General features: G+C 52.1%; 2 protein-coding genes across 3 annotated transcripts in view; one reads left to right on the forward strand and one right to left on the reverse strand.

Moving 5' to 3' along the window:
- The window catches only part of RTN2 (reticulon 2), a 33,909-nt gene extending 32,906 nt beyond the window's left edge, over positions 1-1,003 (forward strand). The window contains exon 10 of the mRNA XM_082231217.1: positions 237-1,003. Within this exon, the coding sequence (XP_082087343.1) occupies positions 237-279 (43 nt within the window). The 3' untranslated portion in view covers positions 280-1,003. The remainder of the gene's footprint in view (positions 1-236) is intronic.
- A 4,415-nt stretch (positions 1,004-5,418) lies between these two features.
- Positions 5,419-16,514, reverse strand: FOSB (FosB proto-oncogene, AP-1 transcription factor subunit). 2 transcript variants are annotated; one of them, XM_082231283.1, is made up of 5 exons: positions 15,711-16,514; positions 12,517-12,825; positions 11,566-11,673; positions 8,302-8,586; positions 5,419-8,201 (listed from the first exon to the last, which is right to left on the reverse strand). In XM_082231283.1, exons 1-5 carry the CDS (start codon positions 15,840-15,842, stop codon positions 8,136-8,138), a joined length of 900 nt encoding a protein of 299 aa, XP_082087409.1. In that variant the 5' UTR covers positions 15,843-16,514; the 3' UTR covers positions 5,419-8,135. The 2 variants fall into 2 exon arrangements, with proteins under 2 accessions (XP_082087409.1, XP_082087408.1); XM_082231282.1 differs by having other exon boundaries at positions 5,419-8,586; positions 15,711-16,512.
- Positions 16,515-16,728: the final 214 nt, after the last annotated feature.

Consider the following 16,728-nt stretch of genomic DNA (forward strand, 5'->3'; position numbering starts at 1 on the left):
CTGCTTTCACTGCGCAGCGATCCCTCTTGCTTTTCTGGCTTCTGAGATTCAGAATATTTTTTTTCTTGTTTTCCTCCTCCAAAAACTAGGTGCGTCTTGTGGTCTGGTGCGTCTTATAGAGCGAAAATATGGTATTTTATTCTAGACGGTGTCCTGCAGATAATTTTTTTAAAAAGCCAAAAACTCTTTCCACTCGCTACTGGCTTAATTTCTTCTCTCTCTCCTTTCCTTCCTAGGATGCTGTCGAAGCTGCCGACGGCCAAAGCGAAAGCCGAATGAATGAACCCTCCCCCTCCTGCTCTGACCCCCTTCCACACACACACACGGATATATATACACCCACACATACCTCCTCTTCCTCCTTCTGCCCCTTTCCTTCCCTCCAGCTGCCCACCCACCCCTTCCCAAAGAGACCCTCCTGCCCTCTCACCTCCTCCCCCCCCGCCTGCCATGGCCTGGACACGACAGAAAGCCACTTGCCTTCTCCAGTCAACCCCCCCCCCCTTTGCTAACTGTGTGCCGGAGACGTCCGTTCTCCCAGCGTAGTCCTCTGGGCGGCTGCCATCCTTGGGCAGAGTTGGCACAGCTTGGAGGGGGGCACCCTTCCCGGCAGCCCCAAGGGAATTCCAGGAAGCTGTGGCTGTTTGGGGTGGGGTGGGGTGGGCTAAGGCCCCTTTCTTACCCTAGTGCCACCCTCCCCGGTCTCCCTCCCTGCCTGCTGAATTTATTTCTTAAGGGAAAGTTGACACGGGCCCGCCAGTCTTGGAGCAACACCTTCTTTCTCCAGGAGAAAGTCTCTGTCTTAAACAGGTGCCCAACGCTGGCCAGAGCACACAATCGACCTCCACGCACCTTTTTATGTTTCTTTCTTTCTCCCGGGACGCTCCACTTTCTGCCATACCCATCCCGGCCAACGACGGGGTTGGCGTGAGCCGGTTCTCAACCTTTGCCTGGATTTACACTTTAATAAAAATGGTTGTTGGGGAAAAAACAACAACAACAAGTGTCTGACGTGTGGCCTCCTGACTGTGATTCTTGCATTGGGGGTTGGGCTCATGTACGGATGGGCTGCTGGGGGGTGGGCGGGCTGGGGGGGTGACGTGAGAGCGCCTGCATTTGCCCAAATCACCCACTCCCCTTTCCGCACAGTTTGTAAAAGGGGCAGAGCGTGCCCAGTCTTCCCTCTGTATTGCCGGCCGGGGGGGGCGGGCGGTCTCCAAAAAAATAATGCACCCTTCACAAAACATCAAGGGCTGGAGCTATAAAAGAGGGAAGGTAGCAGAAGGCGTTGGAGGCATTCGCATCTGGAAATGTAAGATGATCCTGCTGGGATGTAAGCCATCATCCTGCTCTGACAGTAGCCAAATGTCCCAAAGAACCTAGGAATCCAGGTAGACTGCCTCTGGGCCTGGAGGTTCCATAAGAGGCTAAGAAGAGCCTGGTTGCTTGTTGTTTAGCTGTTTAGTCGTGTCCGCCTCTTCGCGACCCCCTGGACCAGAGCACGCCAGGCACTCCTGTCTTCCGCTGCCTCCTGCAGTTTGGTCAAACTCATGTTGGTAGCTGTGAGAACACCGTCCAACCATCTCGTCCTCTGTTGTCCCCTTCTCCTTGGGCCCTCCATCTTTCCCAACATCAGGGTCTTTTCCAGGGAGTCTTCTCTTCTCACAAGGTGGCCAAAGTCTTGGAGCCTCAGCTTCAGGATCTGTCCTTCCAGTGAGCACTCAGGGCTGATTTCCTTCAGAATGGCTAGGTTGGATCTTCTCGCAGTCCATGGGACTCTCAAGAGTCTCCTCCAGCACCACAGTTCAAAAGCATCCATTCTTCGGCAATCAGCCTTCTTGATGGTCCAGCTCTCACTTCCATACATCACTACTGGGAAAACCATGGCTTTAACTATACGGACCTTTGTTGGGAAGGTGATGTCTCTGCTTTTTAAGATGCTGTTTAGTCGTTCAGTCGTGTCCACCTCTTCGTGACCCCCTGGACCAGAGCACACCAGGCACTCCTGTCTTCCACTGCCTCCCGCAGTTTGGTCAAACTCATGCTGGTAGCTTCGAGAACACTGTCCCACCATCTTGTCCTCTGTCGTCCCCTTCTCCTTGTGCCCTCCATCTTTCCCAACATCAGGGTCTTTTCCAGGGAGCCCCATAGCACATGACTTCAAGCGCACCGTAACTCATCCCTGGGGATTTCTCCTGCACAATCCCCCTTCGTCCCAGGCTGTCTGAAGCGCCGTATCCTGCGCCCCCTCCAATATGTACCTGCCCAGGCCCTAGGTCTTCAGGGGAGACCCTTTTCTCATGCCCCCCCCACCCTCTCGGACCCCCATGGTGAGGATGCAGGAAAGGGCCTTCTCGGTGGTGGCTGCTCCCAGGCAACTCTGTAACTCCCTGTCCTTCCACCAGCAAGTGAAAACCACCGAGGGGAGGGACACAACCCTTTCCAGTGAGTGAACCGCAAGGCACCCACCAGCCCCATTGTTGTTGTTTAGTCATGTCTGACTCTTCATGACCCCCTGGACCAGAGCACGCCAGGCACTCCTGTCTTCCACTGCCTCCCGCAGTTTGGTCAAACTCATGCTGGTAGCTTCGAGAACACTGTCCAACCATCTCATCCTCTGTCGTCCCCTTCTCCTTGTGCTCTCCATCTTTCCCAACATCAGGGTCTTTTCCAGGGAGTCTTCTCTTCTCATGAAGTGGCCAAAGCATTGGAGCTTCGGGATCTCATCAGGCCAAATGACGCCCCTCTAACTCAATATCCTGTTCTCAACTGGAGCCAACCAGCTGCAAAAATGATTGTCTTGGCTTCTCACATGCAAGAGCAAGAAGTTGGTGATGGAACAAATTTTGGTGCTTGCTGGAGCCCTCCTAGAACATGCAGAAGAGCTGCTAAGAATGGGACTTTCTGCTTCAGAGGTAATAGAAGGCTATGAAGCAGTTTTGGAGACAGCCTTGGAGATACTTCCTGATCTAGTGTGCTGCTCTGCAAAAAATCTCTGGGATGTTGAAGAAGTGGCGTCTTTGCTGCAAACTTCGATAATGAGTAAAAAATGTGGCAATGGAATATTTCTTACTAAGCTTATCACTCGGGCATGTGTCTTCCTGAGTCGGGCGACTTTAATGTTGACAGCATCAGAGTGTGGAAGATCCTAGGTCAGGGGTCTGCAACCCGTGGCTCCGGAGCCGCATGTGGCTCTTTTACACCTTTGCCGCGGCTCCGGGACGGATACTAGCGAGGGGAGGAGGCGCATTGTGCGCCCCGACACTCCCCACTGTGGCGGGCGCTGTACTGGCTGTGACGTCGCATGGGGGTGGTGCGTGCGTTAGTCACGCACCGTCCCAACGTCACCTTCCCGTCTGCCTGCTACATTGTAAGGGGCATGTACGCTGGTCACTGCATTGAAAGGGGGCATGTACGCTGGTCACTGTTTTGAAGGGGAGTGAAGAACACACACACAAAAAAGGTAACTTGTTAATTTAACGTTTATTTCTATGAGGAGGAGTAATTCTGAGGGGTCAAACAAAGAAATAATAAAAAAGTGACAAAAAAGTTATTTTTATAATGACGTGTTTTGCGGCTCCCAGTTTTTTTTCCCTTCGGAAACGGGTCCAAGTGGCTCTTTTTGTCTTAAAGGTTGCAGACCCCTGTCCTAGGTTCTGGCATTTGTGCTTCTACAGTATTGCATGGCCTGGTTATTTAAAAAGGAAACTGGAGGTGATGTTACTTCTGCCAAAGATGCTAAAATAGCCGTGTATTCTTGCCCTTTTGATGGTATGATAATGGAAACTAGGGGAACTGTACTCCTCAATAATGCTGATGGATTTTAGCAGAAGAGAGCTGTCCCAAAGGGAAACTTCAGGATCTGAGCATGAGAAAAACTCCCTGCTTTGGGCTTCCAGCAACTGGTATTCTGAATTATTGCTGCCTCCAGCTGCCATCAACAGCCCTCTCTTCCAGGAATTTCTCCAATCCTCTTAAAGCCACCTGGGACCCCACATTTAAACTCTTCCCTGGTCTCCTGCTGGCCCTAGTAGGACCAACTTGACCACTTAGCCCTGGTCTAACATCATTTGATGTTTACTGACTGGGGTTTCCCGCCCCCGCCCCCCCCCAAAATGACCCCTGAATTTTTGAACTTTATTGACATTGATGCTGCATTTATGTTGTATTTTATGTTGTTTCTATGCTGTTTTTAAGTCGCATTTTAATCAATGTTTTGTGTTTGCTGTTAGGCACCCTGAGCCCAGTTTTTAAACCCGGAAGGGCGGGGCATAAATAATAATTTAATAAGTTGGTGGCCAGCCCTGGCTCCTGCGTGTGATGGCCTGGGACTGGGGCTCGGACTCGGAACCAGAGGAGTCTCATTCTGCACCGTATCCTTTGCCTCAGGCATCATCTGAACCAAGTCTGGGGCCTGATCCTGAAGAGTCCCAGTCTGCACAGGGTTGGAACGTTCAAACCAAAAGTTGGCTGGAAGTCCGGGGGGTGGGGGGGTGGGGAAGGTGACATGCAATTGGGAGGAGCAGCAAAGTTTCCTAGTCTTGCAAAACTGCCTTTATTTGCTCTTTTTGCTAGCCAAGGTTAAGTGCAGGGAAGAGTTGCCAGCCGGGTCCAGGAGTTCTCTTCTCTCCTTCCTATCTGACAGCCCCCCCTGCAAAGGACTCTATAAGGGCTCTTGTGTCCCCCGCCATAAGGGAAGATTTTTGTTTATTACAATGGAATGCTGGGAAGAGCCTTCAAGATCCCTCCCATGCAGATGTGCCACCTAGGAAATTAATGGAAGAGGAAAAGGAGAATGTCTTCTAAAAGTCTGGTAGTTGTTCTTCTCTTTGACATCTGGTGGGAGGGCATTCCACAGGGCGGGCACCACCACTGAGAAGGCCCTGTGCCTGGTTCCCTGTAACCTCACTTCTCGCAATGAAAGAACCGCCAGAAGGCCCTCGGCGCTGGACCTCAGTGTCCGGGCAGAACGATGGGGGTGGAGACGCTCCTTCAGGTATACTGGACCGAGGCCGTTTAGGACTTTAAAGGTCAGCACCAACACTTTGATCATGGGTTCTTTTGAATTTTAGACCCTGGATTTAAGGGTTGTAACTACACACATACACCCCAAAATCTGCTTTCCAGGAGATCTCACCGTGTGCGCTTTCGCTTAGCAGGCTGCAGAGGGCACTCCAACACCAAACAAGGTCCCAGCGCATAAACATGGCAAGCCAACCCCAATAGCAGCTTCTGCTACCCGGCCACCCCAGGGTCTGCCCCGCCCTGAATGTGAAGGGTTAAGGCACAAGGTGATGGGGGGGTTCGGTGCGGAGAAAGCCAGGCAGCTCGACGGCTCGAGGTTTTTCTTCTTTTTTTTATTGCACCTTAATGTTAACTTTACAGGAGTTTGAAAAAATAGAGATCTTATATCCATCGTTAAAAAGTGCATTTTTCAAAGCTGTCTTTATTTGCTATTTTTGCTAGCCAAGGTTAAGTGCAGGGAAAGAGTCGCCAGCCGGGTCCAGAGTTCTCTCCCCTCCTTCCCGTCCGACGGCGCCCCCCGCTGCTGCTTAACAAAACAACATCACACAAAAAATAATATTACAGCACAAGGGGGTAAAAATAATATAATAATTATTATAATAGTTAAAAAATTAAAAATATTCCCCCGTTTCCCCAGCAAGTGTATAATAAGCAATTAAAAATAAAAGCCGGTTAAAATAAAAGTCCATGAGATTAAAAATAATTCTGGTTTTTTTTAAAAAAAATTAAAATTAAACACAACATTGAAAGCTTGGTCACGAGGAAAGTTTTTGGGAAACATCCTGAACGGCGTGTTCTAGAGCTCCATAAAAGCAACAAGGCAGCTGTTTTTGGTTTTTTTGTTTTACCCCAGTCCATAAACACACTCATGTGGCAGGTTAATAAGAGGCAGCGCGGTGTCAGAAGCGGGCAGCGCTGTTGCACAAGATCACACACAAGAGATACACAAGCGCCGCTTGGCGTTGGCAACCAAAGCAACAGGGCGCAAGGAGACCCTGGGGTGGGGTTGGGGGGGCCACTTCACAAGCTACACGGCTGCAAACCGATTGAAATGCTGGGACAGACTGAGCCACCGACACTTTTCAAAAAGGGAGCTCACATTTGAGGATCCGGGCACCCTAAAGTGATATCCACCAGGGTGCAGCGAGGCAGGAAGGAAGCCAGAAGCCCAGAAATTAGGAAAAGGCTGCAGCCGGGGATGGAAATCAGCTAAATATCCAGAGGTTGTTTTTTTTCTCACCAACAGTGTCACCAAGGGAGAAAAGGATGGTGGGGAGAAGAGCCAGCTTCAAAAACCACGGATACATCAAGCAAAAGGAAACCGAGAGGTTACAGGCAGCTTAAAGTACATAGTGTCACAATATCAAGGGTCGGGGAGGAAAGCATCTATACAAGGAGGGGGGGGGGAGAGAGGTCCGTTCACAGTATATCACCAAGCGCAGCTCCCCAACATCCCGGCAAAATGGTTGCCAGCCACCCACCCACCCACGGGAAACCGAGCAAAGGAAGAAGCCCCTAGTGGGAAGAGGATTCATTCGGGGGTGGGGATGTGGCCAAGTTTAAAAGGCGGTGGGTAGACCCAACGTAGAGCTGGCCCCCCAACCAGCTGGACAAAAATAAGAGACGTGGCGTTCCAGACAGCCCACTGTGCAAATTCCTAGCGAAAAAAGCTACTTTTCCTTTTTCTTTACAAGCATGGAGGCTGCCATCCTCTAAAAGGCTTCTGTATTTTCTGACAGGCACACCAGGGCTGCCAAACTATTGCACAAGTTAAAAATCTGGTGAGTTTTGCAGCCGAGGTTCTCATTAATTAAGTTTTCAATTTTGTATTGAACTCAATATATGTATATATAAACACAGCATGAAGAAAAAGAAGAAAACTACTTTTTCTTCATGCTTTGTTAAGAGCAAATACTTTTCTACCGCCCTTTGATTATATTCCCAGGACATTCACCAAAGTGCCTCAACTGGTAATCGTGTGAACTGGAATAATTTCTGCTTGCAAGCCTATTAAAGTAGACTTGCTCCTCTGCGCGTTAAGGGTGCAACTCATAAGGAACTGAATTCTGTTGCGCTTACTTCTGTGTAAGCATGTGCCTCACAGCAAGTTTAAGCCACACAGAAAGCAAAGCTTTTAAGCACCTCCTGCGCCATCTTCTAGACTTTTTTGAGGTTGACAGTAGGCACCTGCCAAAATAATTTGGGAAAGGATGGTCGATGGCCGGTCAATCTCTCAACCACGTTTCATAGTGCAGGCTGATAACTTGGAAAAGTGCCTTGAGAGTGCCCATTTTTAACCATGCAGCTGGCAGAAGATTCACAAGCAGCCAGGCAATGTAGGGTCTGCTAGAACAGGGGGGAGGGAGCCCACCCCCATTCCTCCTCATTCCCCCTACTGACAGGTCATCCGCTTTTGCTCAGCTTCTTACAACAAGACCACACCTTGGGGTCCCTTTCCAAGTCCACAATTGTATGATTCCATGAACAAAAGGCAGCAAGAATCAGAGAACCATCGTCACAGTCCATACTCAGCCAAAAAGTCCACGTTCGGCAAAAGGCAAGGGCCCCGTTTCCCCCCAGAAAGCAAGTTTTAGGCTCAGAGTTCTTCCGAGGCGGAGGGTACATCATCCATCGCTGCAGCCCAGAAACATCCTTCCTCCTTCGCTCTCCCCATTTGGAAATTGCAAAGCCCAAAAAACAAGGAAATGTTGAAAGCGACCGTCGAGACACAAAAAGGCGTTCCACTCACTGCACCCCGGCAGTCTGAACATCAACAACAACATGGTCACAGAGCTTGTGATTGTGGGTGCTGGTGCAGCGAGGGCTGGCGGGTGACTTGGTCTCTTTATAGATAGATATTGGTGTTTTAAAGGTTCGATGCTCCCACGCTGGGGGGTACGCATTTGCCATTTCTCTCTCTCTCTCTCTCTCTCTCTCTTGTGCCCCCCTTCGCTTAATGCAGAAGTTTGCGCACGTGGGTCGTTTGGTTTTTTCCAATGGAGGTCAGGCAGAGAAAAGGTTTCGAGATTGGGAGGCAGTTGGGCTTTTGTGTTTTGTTTTTGCGTGGTTTGTTTTTTTTTAGTTTCACAACGCAAGGAGCGAGGGAGAGTTCAGGGAGTCCGAGGACTGGTCGCTGCTGCTGTTCCGCTGGTGCGTGGCTCCGCAGGTGGCTCCCTCTGGGTAGGTGAAGACAAACGAAGACGTATAGGAAGGGTTAGCCGGGTACGGGTCGGTCAGCTGTTCACCATGTGAAAAGTAAGAACTAGAAAATGCTACCTCCGCGGGGGACAAGGCCTGCGCTCCGCCAAGGGTCTGCTGGTAGTGGAGGGGCAGCGACGAGTAGGCCGTGGGCCCAAAGGGGTCCTCCTTGACCGCCAGGGCTAAAGCGCTCACCTCGCCCGAGGTGCCCGGCTGCCCGATCAGTTCTGGCACGTCCTCATAAGGGATCTTGCAGCTGGGCTTGTGAGCCACCAGGACAAACTCCAGCCGTTCGCGCTCCTTCTGAAGCTCCGCGATCTCCGACTCCAGCTCAGCCTTCTCCTCCTCCAGCTGGTCGGTCTCCTGGGGAAGGAGCGGGGACATCAGCGGAGTCAGCAAGGAAGCCATGGGGGGGGGGGGCAGGGAAGGGGAGGTGAGATGGTGTGGAATTGGGGAGCTGGGAGGGACACCAGGTGCGCCTGGCCAAAATTCCCCAGAGGCTCAGGACCGCAATACCTCAAGGACCGCCTGCTTCTATATGAACCAACCCAGACCCTGAGATCATCACCTCCTTTGTGTGCCTCCTCCTCAAGAGGTGCAGAGGGTGGCAACACAAGAACAGGGCCTTTTCTGCGGTGGCTCCCCATCTGTGGAATGCTCTCCCCAGGGACGTTTGCCTGGCGCCTTCATTATACACCTTTAGGCGCCAGGCAAAATCATTCCTTTTTAACCAGGCCTTTGGCTGATCTGATTGGCATCCTATAGCCTTTTAAAATGTGTTTTGTTTTGTGGGGGCGGCTATTGGGTTCTTGTTTTTCTTTTTATTAGGTATTTTGTGGCTTTATATCTTGGATTTATTCTGTGAACCGCCTGGAGACCCCCGGCTACAGGGCAGTATATAAATTCTAATAATAATAATAATAATAATAATAATAATAATAATAATAATAATAATAACAACAAAATAAAAAAATTCCTTCCAGTAGCACCTTAAAGACCAACTAAGTTAGTTCTTGGTATGAGCTTTCGTGTGCATGCACACTTCTTCAGATACACTGAAACAGAAGTTGCCAGATCCTTCTATATAGTGAGAAGGTGGGGAGGGGTATTACTCAGAAGGGTGGTGGGAATGGGAGATTGGCAGATAGCTGAGATGAGCCTGTTGACGACTCTTAACGACTGTAATAGGTCTTACAGGAAAAGGCAAGGGGTGAGAAGGTGAGAAATGGCTTAGTCATGTATAATGAGATAAGAATCCAATGTCTCTGTTCAGACCAGGTCTCTCCATGGTTTTAAGTTTGGTAATGAGTTGCAATTCAGCAGCTTCTCTTTCCAGTCTATTTCTGAAATTCCTTTGTAGTAAAACAGCTACTTTGAGATCTTGTATAGAATGTCCTGGGAGATTGAAGTGTTCTCCTACTGGTTTCTCTGTTTTGTGATCCTTGATGTCAGATTTATGTCCGAAATAGACTGGAAAGAGAAGCTGCTGAATTGGTCTTTAAGGTGCTACTGGAAGGAATTTTTTTATTTTGACTATGGCAGACCAACACGGCTACCTATCTGTAATAATAATAACAACCACCACCAGAAGGTTGGTGGTTCAAGCCCAGCCAGGGAAGCCTGTGGCTAGTCTGCATCTGCCATCTTGCCTCGCTGCCTGCTCCAATACCCAACCAAGGAGAAGCAAGAGTGGTCATGGATCCCACCAGACTAGACCCAACTCATCTCCCTTTTCCATATGCTATACAGAGACCAAACTTCCATGGAGGGCACCAAGCTCTCAAAGTCTTCCCTAATTCCATCAACTTCAGAGGATAAACTACTTTAAAAGCCTCCCAGGCAGAAGTCTATGCCTAGTTTTTTTTGGGGGGGGCATCCTAGTTTTGGGGGGCACTGCAGTCCGGGAGTCTGCCATTTCTCCTGCTCTAGCCAAGCAAGCGTCCCTTTGCCCTCTTTCAAAATGGCGCCTGCAGGACCAGAGGGGCAACCGCTGGGCGAGAACCACTCCAGCCAACAGACTCTATGGCGCCCATTCCTCTAGCATCCTTCAAGATGGTGGCCTAGAGCTGTTACCTACATTGCAGGGAAAGTGGAAGGAAAGCAAGAGGAGACAACCCCCTCTCAGCTTGAAGCTCAGGAGGGAGGGAGGGAGGAACTGGGGTTTGCCTGGTCCCCAAAAGATGGGGATGAGCTGTCCGTTTTTGAAGATTTGTAAATAAAGCTTGTTATCCTAAATATGGGAGCCCAAAACAGCTTAGAACAAGCCACAGGCAGAACAGCATTAAAAATCAGCAGTTGCAGCCTTTTTTAAAAAAAAACAACCCAACACCTTTTTCAAATATCCCAATGGGAGGAAAAACATTTCAAACCCTTTGCCCTGAAAAACCTGGATCTTGGGGCTTCAGTGGGGTTTTGGAAGATTGGATCAATGCAGCTTTGGGGCTGTGTGGGGTTGGAGGGCGAGAAACTGGAACATGTCCAGAGGAGGGCAACCAAAATGGTCAAAGGCCTGGAAACGATGCCTTATGAGGAACGGCTAAGGGAGCTGGGCATGTTTAGCCTGGAGAAGAGGAGGTTAAGGGGTGATATGATAGCCATGTTCAAATATATAAAAGGATGTCACATAGAGGAGGGAGAAAGGTTGTTTTCTGCTGCTCCAGAGAAGCGGACACGGAGCAATGGATCCAGACTACAAGAAAGAAGATTCCACCTAAACATTAGGAAGAACTTCCTGACAGTAAGAGCTGTTTGACAGTGGAATTTGCTGCCAAGGAGTGTGGTGGAGTCTCCTCCTTTGGAGGTCTTTAAGCAGAGGCTTGACAACCATATGTCAGGAGTGCTCTGATGGTGTTTCCTGCTTGGCAGGGGGTTGGACTCGATGGCCCTTGTGGTCTCTTCCAACTCTAGGATTCTATGATTCTATAAGGGCAGGAACAGGAGAGACATTCCCAGATAGACTTTTTGGCTTTACCCCATGGTCATAGGAATTGAAATAATTGGCTGTTTATGGCCCCTTAAAATGGTAATCCCCGCCACGCAGAGACAACATGGGGTAGTGGTTAGAGCCTGAGAGACACCAGGATTCAAACCCCCACTTGGCCGTGAAGCTCACCGTGAGATCTCCGGTCACAGTCCCTATCTCTCAGCCTGACCTTGTGGAGATTAAATGTGAGGGAGGTGGGATATAAATGCAACAGGCAGAAATTGGCCATTAAGCCAAGCAGAACAGGGCCCTGAGGCAGCTCCACCTCCCTCAAAGCTTGTGGGTCTCCCCCCCCCCCAAGGGCAGGGCCAGTTGCACCAAAAAAGCTCATGGCCAGGAAGTCCCCGTTCTCCACTCACCGCTTGAAGTCGGTCTGTCAGTTCACGGCGGCGATTCCTGCACTTGGCCGCTGCAAGCTTGTTCCTCTCCCTCCGGACACGGCGTTTCTCTTCCTCTTCGGGTGTCAGCTGCAAGGGCAGGAGAAAGAGGCGGTCAGTCCATGGATGAAGGCTATAGACAATTCTCCCTTTCTGGACATGGCATCGTCCCAAAGGACTTTGCCACCACCTCTCTCCTGCAGGGCAAAGCAGCTGCAGCCATCCCTAATGAACCTTGGAAAAACTGCTCTATCATTGGACTTCATGAAGAGACAGCAGATCCCTTTTCCGGACTGGCTGTCAAGAATCCTGGGATCCACACAAGCGACCCCTGCCGCCAACACTATCCTTGCTCATTCTGGTGGGACAAATGGACATACTGGGTTTTACACCCCAGTATTCAACCCAGGAGAATACACTCAAGTGACCCTGTGAGACTCTTAATCCGGAGGTTGTGGGTTTGAGCCTCGCATTGGTCAAAAGATTCCTGCATTGCAGGGGGTTGGACTACTAGATGACTAATGGTCCCTTCCCAACTCTGCAAGTCTATGAAAAGATGCAGCAACGTCGGAACACCAGATTTGGGAGGGTCAAGCAGCTCACCTTAGCTGGACGCTGCCCAGCCCGGAATCCGAAGTGGTTCCGGCTACAGTGGACTGGCAAATTCGTCGCTGCAATCTGAATTAAGTCGCCCATACTTTCTCCCACCTTTTCCCCAAGCTACCAAGGGGGCGAGAGGGCAGAGAAGGCAACCAGCCAACATCCCTCCCCAAAAATATATATATACCAAAGGCAACCGTTAAGGCTATTTGGGGAATCTGTCAAGCAGGGCCAAATCAAGGGTGCAAAACGATTTGAGTTAATAACCTCGTCGCCGGCTCCCCAGAGGAAGTTCCACAGGAGAAGCAGGGCCCTACAATCCTCCCCGCTCACCGTTTCCTCCCGAGTCCTTCGGGCCCGGGCCCTGGTGGAGCGTGGCTGGGCGGCAGGCAGCCCCGAGGGGCCGGCACCGTAGGCAGCGCTCAGTCCTGGGGTGGAGTAGCTGGTCCCCGGCAAGTCGTAGGGGTCCACAGTGGGTGGCTGCTGCTGCTGTTGAGGCATTTGCTGGCCCGGAGGCTGCTGAGACTGGGCCATGGAGGAAATCAAGGTGGGCTGCACCAACCACTGCAGGTCTTGGCTAGTCGATATGGCAGTCACTGTTGGCACAAAGGATCCGGGCATTTCCCCAAGGCCACTGCACTCCTGGAGAGGGAGAGAGAGAAAGAGGCATGCATGCTCAGAGGACGGCAGAAATAAGGCTTCCATGTTCCTTCTTCACGAAGCACCTTTGCGGGCAACCGTGGCCTAAATGATCCAGGTGACATGGATCATTCGCCCCCCCAAGGCGAATGCCTAACAAATGAAGTATTTTGCTTTATCAATAAAATGTTTGTGGGAGCTAGTGTGTGCAGCTGGTTTCTTCTCAACCTCATTCATTATTACGGTTTTTAAAAAGCAACCTTGGCCACTACCGAGAGGGCCTTCTTGGTAGTGGCACCTGCCCTGTGGAACGCCCTCCCACCAGATGTGAAAGAGAAAAACAACTACCAGACTGCTAGAAGACATCTGAAGGCAGCCCTCTTTAGGGAAGCTTTAGGGAAGACTACTGTATTTTAATACTTTGTTGGAAGCCTCCCAGAGTGGCTGGGACTTAATGTTTGTAAGTCGCTTTGAGCTCATTTGGGGGGGGGGGGCGGAGAGAAAAGTGATGAGCAATAGCCTGCTGCCCTCCAGGTGTTCACAGAACTGTAGAGTTGGAATGGGATCTGAGGGTCATCTAGTCCAATCCCCTGCATTGCTGAACCACAAATCCCATCAACTTCAGCCGGTGTCAAATCCCATCAGCTTTAGTCCCAATGACACCTGGAGCACCAACCCCGTATCTAAGCCAAAGTGTCACCTAGCGAAGACCAAAGGGGGTTGGAACCAGATGACCCCTTATGACCCCTTGGCAACTCTGATATGAGCCACCACAGCTGGCTCTGTCATCTAGTCCTGCCTGCCATCTGGGTTATGAGAGAGGAATTGCCAACTGCAGTGGAGATGCAAAACAGATATTCTGTCGCTGAGTGTGTTGGATTTCTGTTAAAAGAGTTGGAAGCTTGTGGCAAACACTGTTCCCTCTCCAGCTTGAAAACTGAATGCTAACCTCTCATTCCTTGAATAAGTGACATCAGGAAATATTAACAAATATCACGAGATCAAATGAAGGGGAAGCATCAGCCATCAGTGACTGCCACCACCATGGACACTTTTAGGGCAAGATACCAGAATTCTTTTTATTGCTTTTCAGGGGGAAGATACACGTGTGTGTGTGTGTGTGTGTGTGTGTGTGTGTTGTATCCTGCACCTATACTGGGAATAATAGTCTCTGGTTCGAAACCTTGGCTTTTTTCCTCGTCTTTTTTTAGGACGAAACCTCAAAGCACACAAGCCACCAGAAGGTGTGATATAATAAGAGTCCCAAGTACAATAAGATCTGAGGGGAAGAAAGCTGCCGGAGATTCCCCCTGCAGGTAACACAGCTCAGAAATAACTCTTAGACAAGGAGCTCTAAAGCAACGCAGCTCCAGGTGGGGAAAGCAGTGAATCGGAAGACAAAATGAGGCTCATCCCTAAAATCTGCGGCAAAGGGAAAGGGTTTCACCCGAGTGACGCTATGCAATTCACAGGGAAGCCAAGCTGCCTCCAAGCCACTTTATCTGTCCTTCCAAATGGGTCGGGGGCCGGCTGCCATTCCTGGCTGGAGTGTCAGAAGCAAGCACATTTATACCTAATATTATTACCCATTTCCCACGTTCGCCAGTGGGTCAGAGCAAGCCGTGGGGCTCCTCCATCCCTTCATTGCACCCCCCTCTGAATTGCAGAGGGGGGTGCGCGCCCCTACAGAGCTCCCAGAGGACCAGGAACAACATTGGGAGGGCGAGCAGGCATGCATCTTCCTCTCCCAATTTAACATGGGAAGGAAAGAGATGGATGCTTATTAGGGGCTGGAGGAAGGCCCATTTCTCTCTTCCAGCTAAAGGGGGCATTATGGAGTGCGGTGCTGGAAACTGCCCCCCGAAATACGGGACGCCAAGCATTGCACTCCTGCTCCTTCCACAGTTGGAGAGGATTATTTTTAGCATTTCCTTTTTGCTCTGCTGACTTGCACCAAGATAGAAGCAGCAGCAAGCAGGGGCTGGAGGGGGCGTGGCCTCCCCTTCCCAGGCCCGGCCAATCCGCGCGCTCCTCCCGCCCGCCCCGCCCCTTAGCAACGGGGGTGGACCAGCGTTCCAAAATAACCCGCGCGCCTCGGGGAGGAGGAGGAGGTGGAGGAGAAACGCGCCGTGCGTGCTTCACGTCAGCACGGAGGGTTCCAGCACGTCATGCGTTACGCACAACCCCGCCCCCCTTTCCCCCCTTTCGTCTTCGCGCTCGCCTCCTCCACTCCCCCCCTCCTCCTCTCCGCGCATGCGCGTTCGAAACCCCGGAGGGAAGCGGGGTGCGGGAAGCGGAGAGAGAGTTTAGGAATGCGGACCGCAGGGGAGACTTGCGCGCGCGGGGAGAGTTTTGCGGGAGATCCGTTTCAATCGCTACTGCCGGAATATTTTAATTATATTTTGCTTTCCAATCGCGGGTCGGACACCCGGTCCGGAGAATTAATTTCCGCGTGTTTTAAAAACGAAATAAAATAGGGAAGGGGGGGATCTGTACCGCAATCGGGATCAATTTGGGAGGGGATCGGCCGAAGTGGGCAGGTGGGGTAAAAAAGGAAGGACGGCGGGGAGGGAAGAGGAAAACGAAAGGCACATGCAGTTGCGGTGGGGGGGGGGCGTGAGAGTCCCCCCATAGGCAGACAGGCATGCAAGCACCGGAGACCCCGAGCTGACCAGCGCTTGGATCAGGGGCTGGGGGTGCAGGGAACTGCAAGGGGAGTAAGAAGGGAGCCCCGTCCCCGCCTCCGATCTCCTGGATCCCGGCGCCGGGAAGAGTCCGGTGCAAAGGACGCACCCCCCCCCCCCACTCCTATGGCTGGAGGAAAGAACCCGTCAAGCAAGTGTTTGTCCCTTCACACACACACACACACCGCGATCCGCGGCTCTTACCTGCGAGGAGGCGGCAGCGGCGGCCGTGGGGCTCCCGAAAGAATCCACCGAGGAGAGGTACTGGGACTCGGCCGAAGGGGACGAGCTGCACCGGGAGGTGGAGTCGTAGTCTCCGGGGAAGCCCTGATACATCTCCCTCGGGGGCGCCGGGGAAAGGCCGCGGCCTCGCCGGGGGCGCCTGGAAGCCAAGGTGAGCGCCGAGCACAGCCAGCCGGCCGACCCTCCCGCCGCTGCTGCCGCCGCCGCTGCCGTGGTCGCCGCCGCCGCCGCCGGATCCGAGGCAGGAGGAGGCTCGGGGCGCCTGCGAGAGTTGCTCTTCTCCGGGTCGCCGGGCGGAGGGGGAGACGGCTCCCTCGGGTCCCCCCCTTCGCTCTCCTTTCAAAGCAACAGCATGGTCCCGAAGGCAGCGGCAGGCCGAAGTTCCACCGGTCGAGCCAACTCCAACCCCAACGCGCGCCCGGGAGAAAAGCCTCCCCCCTCCCCCCCAAACAAGCAGCCAGCAATCCGAAGCGATCGGTCGGTTTCCGAGCAGTAGCCTCGGGATCTCCCCTCCGGCGCTCGCTTCTGTCTCCGCTGCCCGCCGCCGGTCTTCCTTCCCGGGCCCGAAATCTTATGAATGAACCACGCTCTGCCTCGCAGCCTATTTATACAAGAGGGGGGCCGTGCCCCTCGTGACGTCAACCAGGAAGCGCGCCGATCCGGCCCCCCAAACGCGGATCCCCGGCGATCCCGGACCTCGCCGACCCCGAAACTCGGCCCGCGGCTCCCTCTCTCCCCGACCTCCCCGCTTGCCCAAAGGGGTCTCCGTGCGGGGCCGCCAAAGGGCTATTTCAGCGGGGATCCCTCGCTCCGCCCCGCCGGAGTTCCTGTGACGCAATTAGCCATATATGGCCTTGTCTCGGCTGTGTTTGTTTGGTATCCTAGCAATGACGTCAGAGGGAATCCCTTTCTCACAGGCCTCGCGGATTCGGCGGCGGCGGCGCTGCAGAGCTTTCGTGTTTTGCCGCCGCGGCTTTTT

This window comes from Podarcis vaucheri, assembly GCF_965113315.1.
Source record: "Podarcis vaucheri genome assembly, chromosome: 7".
NCBI classification, from domain to species: Eukaryota; Metazoa; Chordata; class Lepidosauria; order Squamata; family Lacertidae; genus Podarcis; species Podarcis vaucheri.

Excerpts from the sequence above, each read along its gene's own strand:
- FOSB (XM_082231282.1), bottom strand. The coding sequence starts at position 15,842 with ATGTATCAGGGCTTCCCCGGAGACTACGACTCCACCTCCCGGTGCAGC. Across the intron at positions 11,674-12,516 it reads GAAGGACTCGGGAGGAAACG|CTGACACCCGAAGAGGAAGA; the intron begins GTGAGCGGGGAG and ends CTGCCCTTGCAG. Across the intron at positions 8,587-11,565 it reads TGACAGACCGACTTCAAGCG|GAGACCGACCAGCTGGAGGA; the intron begins GTGAGTGGAGAA and ends CTCCTTCCCCAG.